Below are 16,487 nucleotides of genomic sequence, written 5' to 3'. Positions count from 1 at the left end.
GGGGGGCTGCGACTAAGTTTGGGGACCTTATCCCCCCGATTTGCGCCTATGGGTATATGAATGAAGTTTATAATTGGTTTTTTTTTTTGCTTTTTGAAAAAAAATATACCTCTAAATACCGGTATTTACCGGTACCAGAACCAAAACCTTAGTTCTGTAATTTTAAGAACCGGAACCGAAACCGGAACCGAATTTTTATTTTTTTGAAGAACCGAATTGGAACCGAAACCGAAAAAATCATAAAGGTTCCAAGCCCTGTTAATATGTAATAAATCTAATTAAAAATTGAAAATGTCTATAAATGCCCTCAAACAAGTAAAAATATTTTTAAAATCTTATAATGTATAGAAAATGATAAATTAAACATATGATGACAATTTTTTTAAGTATAACTTAAGTTAATAGTTTTCGAAAAATAATAAAATAAAAAATCGTTGTATGAGAATTTTTTAATTTTGTAGTTGAATATCCAATGTCTAACTTCACATTCTTGTAAAAAATTTATTTGACTTTCCGGTAAACACTTAAGGAGAATTTCGTATCAAATTTTCAAAGTTTAGGTATAAATATTTTTTATGAATTTCTAATTCAAAATAATTTACAAATTTTAGTGATTTTTACGAATTTTGTCAAAATTTGAACTTCAGAAGCTCATAAAAAAATTATAGTTCAACATTTTTATTAATTTACACTTACAAAAACTTACAAGGAAGCTTGTATTATATTTTCAAGTTTTTTGACTTATCAAAAATTTTTTTATCAACATCAAACAAAAAATTAATACAAATCGAAAATTTCATATACCGATAAATAGTTTAACATGAGTCAAAATATTTTTAAATGGTATGGTATGGTGTATAGAAAATGCTATTATTAACATTCTGTACAAATAAGAATTACACCAAAAAATAAAATTGATTTGCACGAAAACTGGTATTGCTTAAAAATCTTAAATTAATTAAATTCTTTAATTTTTTAGCACTTAAACTGTAATAATACAACGCTTTCAGCACTTTAATGATAATTTCAAAATCGGCAGTTAACAAAAGCCACAAGTTAAAACCAAATAGTATAGGAAGGTATGGACACCACTCACTACTCTGAGTTGTGCCCGTGTAGTCGATGATATATCGTATTACTCTGTAGTTATTTGTTTTAATATTAGACAAATATCAAAAACAAGTTTAATGAAATATTATTTCATAAAATATGATCAATTTTGGTTAACAAATGGGTAAAAATACAAAAATATCTCAAAAAGTCCAGAAATAACACTAAAATCTTAAACTCAAAATACACAAAAGTACTCAAAATAAAATTTTTAATTTTAGTTCTCTGAATCGTGAAACAAATGTTAAACTTACTCTACTAACTCTTATGCATTTTATAAGTAATATGCAAATAATAAAATGATATTTTGAGTTTTACAGCTCTGAAAACTTAAAGGGTTCTATACGAGTCTATGATATAATAATATATTAACATAATTTTAGATGTATCATATGAAAAAACTACACTGACCTACGGTTCAGTTATTTTTAAAAAAAACAAGCATTTGCATAGGTCATTGTTAGTATAATTTTAGATTTTAAGCAGAGTGAGTAAAATAAAATGTTATTTAAAAAAAAATTGTGCGTATTACTGTACACGGTTTAATTATAGTAGAAAATGTATTTTGATCATTTTGAGCTTAACCTTTTCTGATTTAAAATTGGATTTTATAGGTATTTTTTCAAAATTGAAAATTCCTAGTAGCTATATGATATAGCTACTAGGAATTTTCAATTTTAGCCTATATCTACTTATTATAATAATCGAAAAACCGAGGAAGTTATTATGCTATATAATATAGTATTTTTTATCAGTCATTAGTATTAAATACTTATGAGAGACCTTGTATTCAAAGTTCAAACATTAAATATAAAAATTTAAAAATTAATTAATTTTTAACCACAAAATAATTTAATGCATTTTTTTAAAATTTGAAATTAAAATGCCTATAAAAAAACTCATGTTTAACTACTATTATAAGAACTTATGAGTAAGCATATACAATTTCAAGTTTTCTGGTTTGGCAAAATGTTGTTCATTAAAATATTCTATAAGAAAAAAAACAAAAAAAAAATTGCACTAAATAACTTACGAGTCAAACATTTTAAGTATCTAAAAAAAAATATTTATATTATTAGTTTTTTAACTACCACAAAATAAAAAAATGGCTCTTTGAGAAATCGGGTAAATATTCAACTTAAAAATATACATTTTTAATACTTGTTAAAATTAATTTGACTTTAAGGTAGATTTTGTTTTGTTTAAGGTAGGACAACTTATGAAGAATCTAATTTAAGTATTAAGAAATAAACATAAAAAATGTTGTACAATACGTGTGCGTGTCTGTAGATGATATAAAAAAAATTAAAAATATTCATTCTAGAACTAAAGTTGTTTCATTTTTCAGGGATTTTCGTTACACCTTGTATATATATATACCGAGATAACCTCTGAATATAATATACTGGAGTTAGAGGCATGTATAAATTGGAATATAGACTTGAAGCGTATTATTGTTAGACCTTCCAGTAGCCCTGGTCGAAAATAAAATATTCCAAACATCGTAATCGTAAAAAGATACCTACTAATTAAGATACTACAACAATAAATGGTCACAAACGACAGATAAATCTTCATCTACTAATTGATATCCTCATTGATTTTTAGGTATATTCAAAGGTCTTAGCATACTTGAAATTAATACTTATACTTATATTAGTACACATAATGACATTTTCAAATGCAATTTTTTCGACAAAAATGAATTTAATCTACTATATTGGACATCAATACTATAATGAATATTATACTATAGTATAAAAATTTAATTTAATCACAAGAACATCATAAAATACACCTACTTAATAATATTATAAACGGCAGACCAACTTCACTAGTTTCACTTTCACACTGCACATTTTTCGTATATAATTATTTTATTATTATTAATTTAAAATTTAACACAATATAAATTACAGTGATTTTCTGGACACTTTAAGTCTATCAGATCATTAGGCAGGCAAACCCACTTACCCACTTTTTTTTCGTATCTGTATGTATATGATAATTAGTTGAAATAATGCTTCAATTTTCAACTTCAGTGACTTTTTTTATGGGAAAACAAATCTAGTGGTGTGTCTCGAGAGGTCAAAATTGAACACTTTCAAGAATTTTATATTGAAAAGCGTCGGTAAAAATTCAGAAAAAAAGGGACCTTTACTTAAAATCAATTTTCATCAAAATGATTTTGGTTTTTGGAGTTACTCTAAAAAAATGACCTAAGATATTTCAAATTTTTACTGAAAGTATTTATAAACATTTTAAAAATATGATATTTTATAACTACATAAGATATGAACAGTTTATTAATAACTTTGAAACTTATATTTTTCAACAAAATTGATAAAAAATATAAGGCTATAAACGATAAACATAATTGATATATTACTTATGTTTGGTTTTAAGTTATTTTATTATCTATGTTAAATTAACTAAAATATTTATTTTTTTAATATTTTAGTTAGTTAAATTATCAATTATTTATAACTTATTTATAATTTTTTTATGCTCATAATTACTATACCTAAGTGGTTGTAGAAAATTTAAATTTAGTTGACTAAACAAACTGGATTTTAAAAACTATATAACAAAATATCATATATTTAGAATTTATAATTTAAAAAAATTGTACATTATATATATTAACTTATTTCCATGGCTAAATACACTGACAATGCGTACAATGGTCAAAGACTAAATATTATTAATTGTTATGATTAGATTAATAAAAAAATAACATGGAATAATTGGGTAAATCACACGATTCAGGGAAGTGCGATTTTTTAGGGCCTTTGCACGGTATAGCCCCTCCAGAGTCCGACCCATTTTACATGTCCATAAGAAATATAAGGTTTATTTGAACGAATACCTAATTTAAAAGGTACAGTAGGTAGTATATGTAAAGTATTATGTTATGTCTTGACCACTGTTTGTATTCAGTAAAAGCTGAAAAACATAATTTTATTCTGGCTTCTACTAAACTGCTCATCATAAAATGAACAAATTGAGTTAAAAAATAAACACCAGACAAGAAAAAATTACATTATAAAAAAAATTATAATTAAATATTATTAAAACAAATTACTGATAGTTATAAGTTTTTAAACGACGATTTCCTGATCAGCTTCGATCGACTATTGAGCTGTGAAGTAATCAACTTTTACCAACTAATAATTATTATTCTGTTTTCAAAAACAATTTTTTTTGTATAAAAATTTAAAAATTCATCAGTAGTTTATTTCAATAACATAAATGTAATTGTAATTTCCCATGTCACGCCTAACCGAAAGTTTAGTTTTCAACGAAAGTTGAAGCGTTGGAAAGAGACCATTTTCCGTTTATCTGGTGGTAAAGTAGGAATCCTCAAAGTATCTCCTGTACGACGAGATATTGAAATCTATACCACGGTCCACGGTCTTTACAAAACGTACATTATTTGGTTTCAACTTATATTCTAATCGTACTAATCACTATTTTAACACTAGTTTACAGTTGTAAATTCTGTAGCAGTTGATAATATGAGAACACGAATAAAAGATTTGAACTTGTTTAATTGTGAGCCGGTTAATTTTCTTCGCATCGAATAAGAGCATGTATTTTTCTTTTTTCATTAGGTACCTTTTTTGCTTTTTTTTAAAAATTTTACACGTATATTAATTGTAGGTATATTTATTAAAGCTTATAAAATATAAGACATAACGTAGAGTAACCCACCTACAGCTAAATAGCTGTGTAGGAAAACAGTTAAAACAGCGCTTTATTTGCTATTAATTATACTGACAAAAATGTGATTTAATGTTAAGTACTATTATAATATTTTAAGTAGGTAATAATATACGACGTCGTGAACATATTCATGGACTCAAGTTCACAGTTATGTACTAATGCATTTAGATATTAGTAATTTATACCTAACACATTTTTATTATTTAGAAAAAGGCAGAAGGCACATGCGGTCGAGGTCCGAGGGCCTACAGTGTGTTTGCACACGTCTACACAAAGACAGTAAGGCATATACACCAGTCAGTAATCGGTAAAAAAAGTCCGAAAACATAAAATATAACCACATATGTATACATACAATATATACACATAATTCATATTAATTTAAAAGATGTTATTAATTTTAATATTCTAATAATTAGCTATATTTATATTATATATTTTATTTTATTATATTGATAATATTTTGTTGGATTTCGCCATTGACTAAGTACTTACAGCAATTAAATTTAATACATACATTTATTTAAACGTTTAAAACTATAGGACTTCTATTACATTACTATGTTATTTAATAACTTTAAAAAAGGTAGCTTTACAAATATTATAGTTCCAATTACAGATTTTAAAAAATAGAAACATCGGTCACTACAGTAATAATAATATATATATAATATAATAATAGATGAAAATTTAATAGAATATTTTGTATTTTTGGACCTTCGTCCAACTTTTTTCAAAATGGATTTTTTATACCCGGACTTTTTGTCCAGGATTCACGACAGTTCTACTTCGCCTTCGAGGTTAATAAGGTACCTACGCCTAACTGTTAAGTAAGATATTATAGAACAATAATTAACAACCAAAACGGATAATTTATTTAAATCATACACTATTTTAATCGTGTGTTACATGATATAGGTATCGTATTATCGTACCATATTAGAAAGAAAATTAATATAGGCTTCATGTAATAGGCACTGATGATACATAATACAAAATACACGTAATATTATTATAACAACAAATTGTTTTCAGAGTCGTCGAGAGCGTCGATGACAAACGCTGGCAGTGCGAACGCTGCTTTGTGAATGTCGGTAGTGTAGTAACGAAGCTTCATATCCTTTCGCTGTTGGTTAGTCAACTTTTGTACTGGATTTGAAAAGTCAGTATTCTGCAAGATAAAAAAATCAAATGAAACAAAATATAATAGCATACATCTATTGTACAAAAAACATTAGATAAAAATAGTAAAGGGGCGGAGTGGGCCACCGGGCACTTGGAACATTGCTTGGTGGCCTGGATTATTTATATAGAATGTAGCCCTTTGACAGTCATTTTATAATTCGATAATTTCGTGGTGAATTAAATTTGTTGACTTAAATTATGTTTTGAGTCTAAATTAGTATGATAAAGGGATAATCGTATATCGTTTTCTACCCTTAAATATCCAAAAAATAGATCGAGAAATTTAATGATTGACGCACTAAAAATAGTATAGAATTGTTTATGATTATAGAAAAATCTTTTTTTGTGGAATTAGATACTGATAAAACAATTAACAAACTTCGTACCTATGTACTAAAAGTAATATTTTAAGTAAATTGTTATCATAATTATTTTAATTATTATTATTTATTAAACGTTTATGTAATGAACTATTTCTTAAAAACATGCTAAAACTGTATTTGTTATTTGTTTAAAAAAAAAAAATAATAATATTAATAATCACTAATAAATTGGTAGATTGTTCCAAGTTAAATGAAATCAAATTAATAATTTTTAGATAAGAAGTAAAAAAAACTATATTCTACTAAAAAATAGGAAATTGTTACAGCTTAAAGTAAAGGTCATATGAAAAGTGGTCCTGAAAATATTAGTTTGCGTGGTAAGAATTTTGGAGCCTCTGAGTTGGATTAAGTAGAGTATGTAGGCAGGTATCAAAATTGAAATGCCTACATGTAAAACAGGTGCAGATAAGAAACTTAATTTAACCAGCAGTCATTATGCAATTGAGCTGGCTCTCAAAAAATATATTGTTTAACTTTTAACTTTTTCTTACTAACACATAATGATAAGTTATTATGGTGGGATGAGAGTATCATGTTTAAACAAGTAATATTTATCATATTTTCATATGGTATGTACATTTGGGCTATGTCTATGTGTGATGGTAAATTAACATTGTTGTGTATTTCTGAGAATCGCTGTCTCACCGCGTCGGATTAAGCTCTCCCAGGTGCACGCACATGGCAATATAGGTACATCTCGAAAAATGAAATATATTCTTGTTTGCATAACTATAAAACTATAAAAAGCGCTAGTAGATTAGACATATATTCTGAGGTTAGACTGTAACTTCGAAAAAATATGGAATTTATATACTTCCAAACAATGTTTTTTTAGGAATCACTTTTTCAATTTAAAATCAGTTGTGCCCAAAATTATTATAATGCATTATATGTATTATCTATATTAAGTATACGAAATAGTAAATAAATAATAATTATTAAAATTATTATTGAATTGCCTATACATTAAAAAGTTCTCGATTTTTCAAAATGTATTTTATATTTATGATAATGACTTAACACTTTTGAGAATTTTCATATTGTATTGTACAATAAACAAAACATAAAACATTACCCAATAATAATAAACATTTTCTACTTTAAAATATCCCTAGTGGAATTTATAGTAGTTAAACCCACAGAAAATTTACCTATATTTCATTTGTCTCAAACACAAAAAAGACTGCTTCAAAATTAATAGAATGACAGAAGATATAATAAATTATTTTGAAAAAAAAATTGGTGTTATTGTTAAAGCAACTGATGTTGTAAAGCTGATGGCACCAGGAATTATTTTTGTTAAAAAAATCTTAATATTTTGTTTTTGATTATGCCATATTTTTCAACTCAGCATCAGTATGGTTACGAACTCGTTGGGTATAAAATACATATTTTCATCTTGTTAGTACACACACAATCAAATGATGTTATTTTATTATTATTAATAATTTAATATTACTAATATATAAATTTTATTTTATGCACATACCTATTACAGCAACGTTTTATTATAAAAATGTTAAGCAATACATCTTTCTATATCACTTAAACAATTTTAAAAAATGTATCTTGCCCGTTAATAGATTGGTATCTGTACGGCTGTACGGTGTCAACAGTCTACATACTAGGTAATATAGATTATTGTCTTGTTAGGACTTAGGTCACATACTAAACGCGGTAATACAGGTTGGTTCAGTAGTGTAGACAGAAATTTTTATAGGAGGGACATATATTCAGTATTTCCAAAATAAATCTGAGGGTATTGCCAGTGGCGTAATTAGGAATTTGTCTTAGGGGGGATAAACATTTTTTACACACAAAATACTTAGATTTTCAAGTACAGTGGTGAATGGTATCTGAGAATCCTGAATCTTATTTAATCAAAAATCCTTTAACTAATATATAGGTACACAAAATGTATTAATAAATGTTGCTTTAAAATTCTACATATTTTAGCACCTATACAACATTATAATAAATTCTTCAAAATGTAAATATTGAATGAACTGAAATTAGATTTTACTTATAAGTTATAAATTTAATAATAATTATTAAAATATTAAATGTATTTTGTTTGGAATATAATATAATATGCATAGCAATTTCCTGTAAAATTTATAATTGTTAGGTGCCTTGTACCTATAGTCTGCTATGGACTGGCGTCCCGCGTCATGCCTTAAAGGTACTTCCGCGGTAACTAGTCGTATAGATCAGGTTATACACAATATATATGAGGGATGCTACGCATTTAAAGAAAATAAGCAATTATCGATTATTATATTTTAACCGAGTCTATTCTTGGAAATACTGTAATAATACTAAGTCACGCTTATTATTAATAATTCATTGGTGAATAGTAATCTCGAATACCATATAAAGGTCCCCCCCCCATACACTGCAGCGGTGGCGGTAAAATTCTTTTGTCTTGGCGGTGCAGTGTGTGGGGACCTTATCGGCTAGGAGTAGTAGAAGGTAGGCCTATATAGGAGACCCCCGAACAGCCCATATTCAGATTTGATTTGACCAGACGAGCCGGAGCACCTTCATGCTAGTCAGTCTTTTGATTGTATTATTTTGGACTTAGAATAATTTCGAACAGTTAATTATTTGGACCTAGAAAATATTCGATTCAACTCGATATTTTTCTGAACACTCTGAATAGATAAAAAAAAGATAGAATTGTATTTTTTCTTTTTTTATCCATAATTTTATAAAAATTTCAGTAGTTATAGAAAAATAAATAATTTTAAATTTAGTAAAAATATAATAAAAGCATTAATGATGTAATAACCGTCTAGCACTGCGTGTACAATTGTACAAATGATATTTTATATTACATCAATGGTCAACCTCAACAATAATAACTACATAAAATGATGAGTGTTTCGGCGTATTAGCTGCAGCTCGCCAGTCGTTGTTTCTTATTATCTGTATTTTCCATGTGCATACCTACTTATAGATTTCTTTATATTCATTCTATTTAATAAATTTCGTCGTGATGCCAGTACTCAGTATGACAAAACACATAATCCCACAACTACAAGTCACAAATTAATTAATAAATATACATATTATATAGATCTATCCCTCTCGCCCTCCCCCCCCCCGCCTTGATAAAACCACGGTTAAAAGTCTCGTAAAACTCAATTTTCGTTCGGTAGGACACATACTCACATACTAAACGAATACCTGTAGATGACTAATTATCATTTTCTTAATTACAGATTTATACCTCGTCAAGACTTCCAAGTGCGAAACCGATCTGACCAGCCGGGTAAGTAGATACATAGGATGTCGCATACGCCGCCTTGGCGAATATCTCTTTGCAATGGTTGTGCATTGATGTCGAGTTTTTCAAATGTCCCCAGAATGTATCTGCTTGTGAACACACGATGCCACCTTGACGCAGAGCACGTTTCATCAATTCAAAGTAAGACTTTTGGAATAGCGAAACAGCCGGACCTATAAGATTGAAAAAAAACGTGACAACCATCAGTATAAAAGTACCTATACTTTTTGATTAATATAAATGAGTTATGTTAATAATATTCTAATAAGACTTATATTAGTATTACAATCGACGATTTGTATCATACACGATCCTGACGATTTTCAAGGCTAGGGGCAGAGCAACAGTGAGGGGCTTAAAATGTCAATACTGTCAAGTGCCCCTTTAATTGGGCAAGGACCCAAATAGACTTAAAAAATATAGTACCTTGCACCTACGATTATATGAAATTGTAAATAAATTAATAACACATCACATAATTTACTTAAACTTAATTATAACTAGTTAATGATTATATACTGATAAGTTAGAGTAAAACAATATTATATATTAACCCTCCTAAGTTTTAAATCGTTAAATGTGTCAATAATATCGCTGTATTTTAGTTATTCAACAATTCGTTTTTATTAATACCCATTAGGTATAGCTAAGTCGGTATCATTTTCTTGGAACAGAGTGCTTTGAAGATGGTTTTTACTTTTTTTTTTATCAATTTCATTAGTAAAAATTGAATTTTAATAATTTGAAAATTATATTATATATTTTTGTATTTAGTAATTAGAAGAGGTTGTGTAGGTTTAAGGTTATACGATGTAATATATATCATCAAAAAATTACTTTACAGGAAAAACTCTCTCACCTTATTTATAAGTCGAATGTTGATAAATTATTTTTTATTTGAAAGATGAAAACTTTTTTTACATTTGGTCAAAGTACGAATTTTCATTTTACTTCAATAGTACGAGAAAAATAACAAATATTATACATTATTTATATGCATAGCTTAGCTTCTATGATTTTAATTTTGAAAATCGATGTTTGATCCAACCTATAAAATGCTCACATATTTTAAATACTAAACAAAATTAACTGAATTCGACTATTCTAATATTTTTTCCTGTAAGACACGTTTTTATACTAAAAAAACACGCTCATTAAAACAAAACTCATTAACTAGCTAAACATTAAAAAAAAAACTGTTGAAATAACATTTCTTTTTTTGCTCATCAACTTGAAGTTTTATTGTATCTATAATAGGGGAACCTGTCCAACTGTGGTGAGAGTACTGGGCCCCGCGGTATCACATATATAACAACATTTTATGTATTTATATTTCACCTATAAAGTTCTCAAAAATAAGTATAATGAATGTTGTTATCATAATAAATAATTATATACGTAGTACGTACACTCTATAATATCTAATTACAAAAAAAGGCAATATGAACGCTTATGGGAGCGATTTTATTTTTTTAAATGATTAAAAATGGGAATTTAATTTAGTCTATTTATTGAGTCAATAGTTTTTTCAACTCGTCTTAAGAAATATAAACAAAATTAAAAAAGCATGTATTCAACAACATTTTTTTAACAAAATACAATATAATAATGGGCTGGTAAGTTTGCATGCCACTGGTTTTTCGATAGGCTATGGACCAATTGCGCCTAAAACCAAATTTGTATTTTAGGGTCAATATACCAATTGCGCTTGTATTCAAATTTGCCTAATATTTATTGATCAATTGATTTCTACTTACTAGCTAAAGTGACTGGTTTTAATATATTTTATAACAGTATCAGGAATTTTATGAAACATTATTATTATCACGCACATATTTTGATCACCAAAGTATGCATTTGAGCTATGTACGAAAACAAGTTTTCATTATCATCGGCCTAATTGCTTCGTTGCACACAATATACAATATATAGAATAACACGTCGATGTTACCCAATACTTATGTCTTGTTAGTCTCTTGGTATTAGTTCGCGTTGTTTTACGTTACAATATGGATCGTTTTACAAAAGCTCGGAGTGAAAAAAGTAAACCATTATTAGTTCTAGATGAGTTTAAGTTTCGAAAATGTACCATCTCAAAAAACGGAATAAAATGGAGATGTACAATTAAATCTTGTACATCGAATTTTTTAAGTGATCTAAGTGAAACAGTATTTTTAAAATCTAACTTTGATCATAACCACGAAGCAAGTGTCAATATAAATAGACAAATTGTTGCAAATTCGTTAAAAAGAAAAGCAACAGACCAAGTTACAACACGACCGCTAAAATTAATTCGGAATGAAGTGCAATCAAGTGCTCGTTGAAAAACGCTACCACCATTACCGAAAAATGTAACCGAAGTGCATACAGCATTAAATAATTTGGATACAAATACATACAAGGGTGAGAATTTATTGCTTATGAATGACAATATGTTGAATATAATATGTTTTTCTACAAAATCAAATTTAGAATTTTTATGTAGTTGTGACAAAATATTCGTCGATGGAACATTTGAATTTTGTTCTATATTTTTTATCAACTTTTTACGATACATGGTTTGAAAAATGGTCACTATATTCCACTTATATTTTCTTTACTTCCAAACAAGCTGTCAACCACATACGAGTATTTATTTCGAGCTTTGATTAGTAAATGTACAACATTCAATCTCGATTTTAATCTAAAAACAGTCGTTGCTGATTTCGAACAAGCTATTATACATTTTTCATCTAAACGAGCCTAGCCTTTAATACTTCTTGTGGGATGTAGATTTCATTTATCTCAAGCTTGGTGGAGGAATATTCAAAGTTGCGGACTACAAACAGAATACAAAAACCCTAATTCTGAAGTAGGAAAATGGCTGCATTTAATTATTGGTCTGTCGCTTTTTCCACACGAAGAAGTGGAGGATGTGTTTGTAGAAGAAATAATGACGATTCAACAAATTAATTCAAATCTAACCAAATTTACTAATTATATTGTTGAAAACTATATATCATCTAATTCTACATTTCCCCCAATACTATGGGCGTCTAATTCAATAAGTACAACTTATGTATGTGAAGCTTTAAACGCTTCATTTTCTAAAAACTTTTATTCTCCCCATCCAAATATTTTTGTATTTTTAAAAGTAATAATTGAAATTCAGACTAGCACGTATATTGCAATAAATAGTACAGAACATGATAAATATGTTTCAAATAGAGCATATTTCACAAAAAAATTAACAATCAATTCTTATATCGAGAAATACAAATCTGGCGAAATTAGCAGAAAAGAATTTTTTAAAAATTGTGTGTTATTATAATTGTAAAAATTTACGATCAAAATTGTTACTGATTATTAGTGTACCTATTCATTTATTTTTATATTATTTATATTTATAATTACATTTTTTTGAAGTTCTTACTTGTAACCGGTTAGTATATTTATTAATTTATTTGTATTATATATTTTTTTAAATTAGCATGTTATTATTATACCTCGTGGTGACTAAATTAATTATTTTAATATTTAATGTAATTGCCCTGTTATACTTATGATTATATTCTCCTTTCCTCGTAGTGAAAAAATTTATTATTGAACAAATATATTATTCTGTAAACTAAATAAATTATATTATTCTAAATTTTAATGCCATGTTCAAATTATTATTTAAAAAAATATTATTTTTATTAAAGCATGCAAAATACAAACATCATGATTACCTTAAGCTCAAAATTAAACCTTGTAAAACTGTATAATAGGTACATCTCACAATATATTATGCATTAATACTCGCACAAAATTGGTTAATATGTAATAAAAACCAAAAGTATGTACATATATATATTTAATCAAATAACGAGTTTTCCTAAGGTAATGTAAAATGTATAGAGCGCAATTGGTATACGAAAAGGTAATTTTAAGCGCAATTGGTAAACTCCCTTTCGATATACCCATAATAATATAGTACCTAAATATATATATATGTATGTATGTACCTATAGTAAAAATTGCATAATAAATTGAACTATAAAAATGCAAAAGTTGTATAAAACATTCGATAAATGTTACTTTTTCGAATGAAAATTGATAATTAAATACATTTCAAAATTATGCTCATTAAAATTAAATCTTCTATTATTTAAAATAATATGTTTGTACAAAGAAAAACTACATTCACGTATATATTAATTATTGGTACATATTTAGATTTGTCACAAACAGTTAATACATAACCTTCCCATCTGTTGAAAAACGTCCTTATTTTCATTGCACGGAGGAACAATCAAATTTGAAATTTTATTTTTTTTAAATTGATTTTATTTTTAGGCATGCTTTTCAAATAGATATTTAAAAACTAATAGTAAACAGTGAACACGTATACTTTGCAGTAATAACAATATTTCGGCTACATGCCTACTGGTGGGTACGCCAACCGGCTTTTATAGCGAACATTCTAGTAAACTAAAATTATTTATGTCAGATAATATCGACTAAAGTAAAATGATGTATGTAGTAAATGATAATGGCTCTTAATAATGACTTTATGGTACAACCAAAGATTATTTACTCATAACGAAAACTCAATATGTCATAATTGAGTTTTTATGCAATATATTTAGCTGAGTTATATATTTTTTTCATTTAAACACACAAAATTGTAAAAAATTGCATTATAAAATATGCGTAATACATAAAGTAGGTATATAACAAATAAAAATTTGATCAGATTTGGTTAATCTTAATTACAGAAAAAGTTATGACTCGGGGCCGGAATTATATTCTTTTAAAATAGCCAAAATAAGATGCTAATATTCACTTAAAAAGTTGAAAATATTCTTCCAATATTCTTTAAAACTCATAAAAAAATATGCTTTTTATTAATTTATTCTCTTGAACTAAAAATATGCATTTATACGCAAAATAATACAAAGAAATTGGTATAAATAGGTGCATACTAAAAAATAATATGCAAAAATATGCAAAATAATACCAAAACCAGATATAAATAGGCACATAATATTATAATAAAAAGAATTTTGAAAATCAGTAATAATCATAGGCGGTGAAAAATTATCTCTAAGTTGAACTTCATCCATTCAAAACTTTAGTTACGTTTTTCAAAATGATGATCCATCGATTTTTTTGTTGAAGTTGATCAATTTTTATTTTTATTTTATTTCCATTTTCTCCAGGTATTTTTTGAAGTTGACCAATTGTTTTTGAATTAGATTTATCGAATCAACAAAAGACACATTAGACTTTTCTAACCGTTTGTTCGATGTTTCAAGTACAAGAAAATGAGTCTTAATAGATATTATATCGTTTTCTATGGTTTCTAAGTCAAAAGCTGTTTTACATTTAGTGTGGACTGACTGGGAGATTTTTGACTTCTTGCTACTTATTACTTACTTATTCCTTTATTACAGTACATTCAGTAAGTACATTACTAATTAGGCCATAATGATCATACGACATACGATAGTTATATTACGTATATAAATACATAGTATATCAATATCAATAATTTCATATCAGTATATTATCATTTATCACTATTGTCGCCACTGCAACAAAAAATATCGAATATCTATAAAAATTAATCTATATATATTCTCTAATATTCTTTATTACACGAAATATTCTCAAATATGCTAAAAAAACTTTTGCCATTAATTAAGTGGTTTCATGATTTGTGAGATTTCAAACCTCCGTCTGACTGCATAGGCTCAAAAAAAATATACATAAGAATATAATTCCGACCCCTACTAATGAACTTATGTACATTTCAGTTGTGTGTCTATTATTGTTCATATTTTTTCCTAAAGGCACCGGCAGGCCTACTAATTAATAAACAAATGATGATAGTTTAATGTATAGGTACCTATGGGATCAGAAGAATCGGTTATAATGACGTCGTAGTATTGAAAGTGTTCTTCCATGAATTTGAAACCATCAGCTACGTGCAGGTTGACTTTGGGACTGTCGAATCCTTGAGCCATAAACGGTAAATATATCTTCGACAATTCAATTACGCGTTCATCGATTTCCACTTGGTCAATGATTTCGACCAATGGGTGTTTCGCTACTTCCCTAGCAACTCCGCCATCGCCGCCGCCCACGATTAGCACCTGTCGAAGAAAGATAATTGATGTTAGGACAATTGACAAATAGATTGTGGACATTTAAACATAACCAATTTATCTTAAAATTACCAACCCTTTGTGGTTTTGGGTGACTGAAAAGAGGCAGAAAGGAAATCATTTCTTGATAAGAATACTCATCGAATTCCGTACACTGAATCATTCCATCCAATACCAATACGACGCCGTGAGATTTTCTATTAACAAACCAATTGTTTAAATAATATTTAATAATAAGAAACAAAATTGTGGATAGTGACGTTATATTATGTAAAAATTATATATTTATATTATAATCTAGGAACGATATATTATACATATATACCTAATGCTAAAATATATTTCAACAATTTCTCTAATTACCTATTATATTATCTTTAAGGCGAATGTAAGTTCCTACACGAGACCTAGCGGGTAAACAAAATACACATATAAGTTCCTACATCCTACACTACGTATAACTTATAATTTATAAATCTCATATCAGTTATATCATTTGATACTGTTATAATTGTAAAAAAAATATAAGTTATGCACTCTATCCTTATAAATATAAAAAAAACAGGCCTTTTTTTATATAGGTACCAATTTTGTGATGACGCTATTTAACTCTTTTCCAATTTTTGTTCATAGAATTGTTTCAAATACCCTCCTAAGCCCGAT

At 27.2% G+C, this 16,487-nt stretch overlaps 1 protein-coding gene across 1 annotated transcript; it reads right to left on the bottom strand.

The window, feature by feature from the left end:
• Window positions 1-5,638: 5,638 nt before the first annotated feature.
• Window positions 5,639-16,026, bottom strand: LOC111030107 (spermidine synthase-like). The gene is made up of 4 exons (XM_022309469.1): window positions 15,901-16,026; window positions 15,566-15,812; window positions 9,637-9,866; window positions 5,639-6,007 (listed from the first exon to the last, which is right to left on the bottom strand). Exons 1-4 carry the CDS (start codon window positions 15,985-15,987, stop codon window positions 5,849-5,851), a joined length of 723 nt encoding a protein of 240 aa, XP_022165161.1. The 5' UTR covers window positions 15,988-16,026; the 3' UTR covers window positions 5,639-5,848.
• Window positions 16,027-16,487: the final 461 nt, after the last annotated feature.

The sequence above is a fragment of the Myzus persicae genome, unplaced genomic scaffold, assembly GCF_001856785.1.
Source record: "Myzus persicae strain clone G006 unplaced genomic scaffold, MPER_G0061.0, whole genome shotgun sequence".
NCBI lineage: Eukaryota > Metazoa > Arthropoda > Insecta > Hemiptera > Aphididae > Myzus > Myzus persicae.
Note: the sequence above shows the minus strand (reverse complement) of the source record. Positions and strands in the feature narration are given on the sequence as shown.

Excerpts from the sequence above, each read along its gene's own strand:
- LOC111030107 (XM_022309469.1), bottom strand. The coding sequence starts at position 15,987 with ATGATTCAGTGTACGGAATTCGATGAGTATTCTTATCAAGAAATGATT. Across the intron at positions 9,867-15,565 it reads CGATTCTTCTGATCCCATAG|GTCCGGCTGTTTCGCTATTC; the intron begins GTACCTATACAT and ends TCAATCTTATAG. Across the intron at positions 6,008-9,636 it reads CACTTGGAAGTCTTGACGAG|AATACTGACTTTTCAAATCC; the intron begins GTATAAATCTGT and ends TTTATCTTGCAG.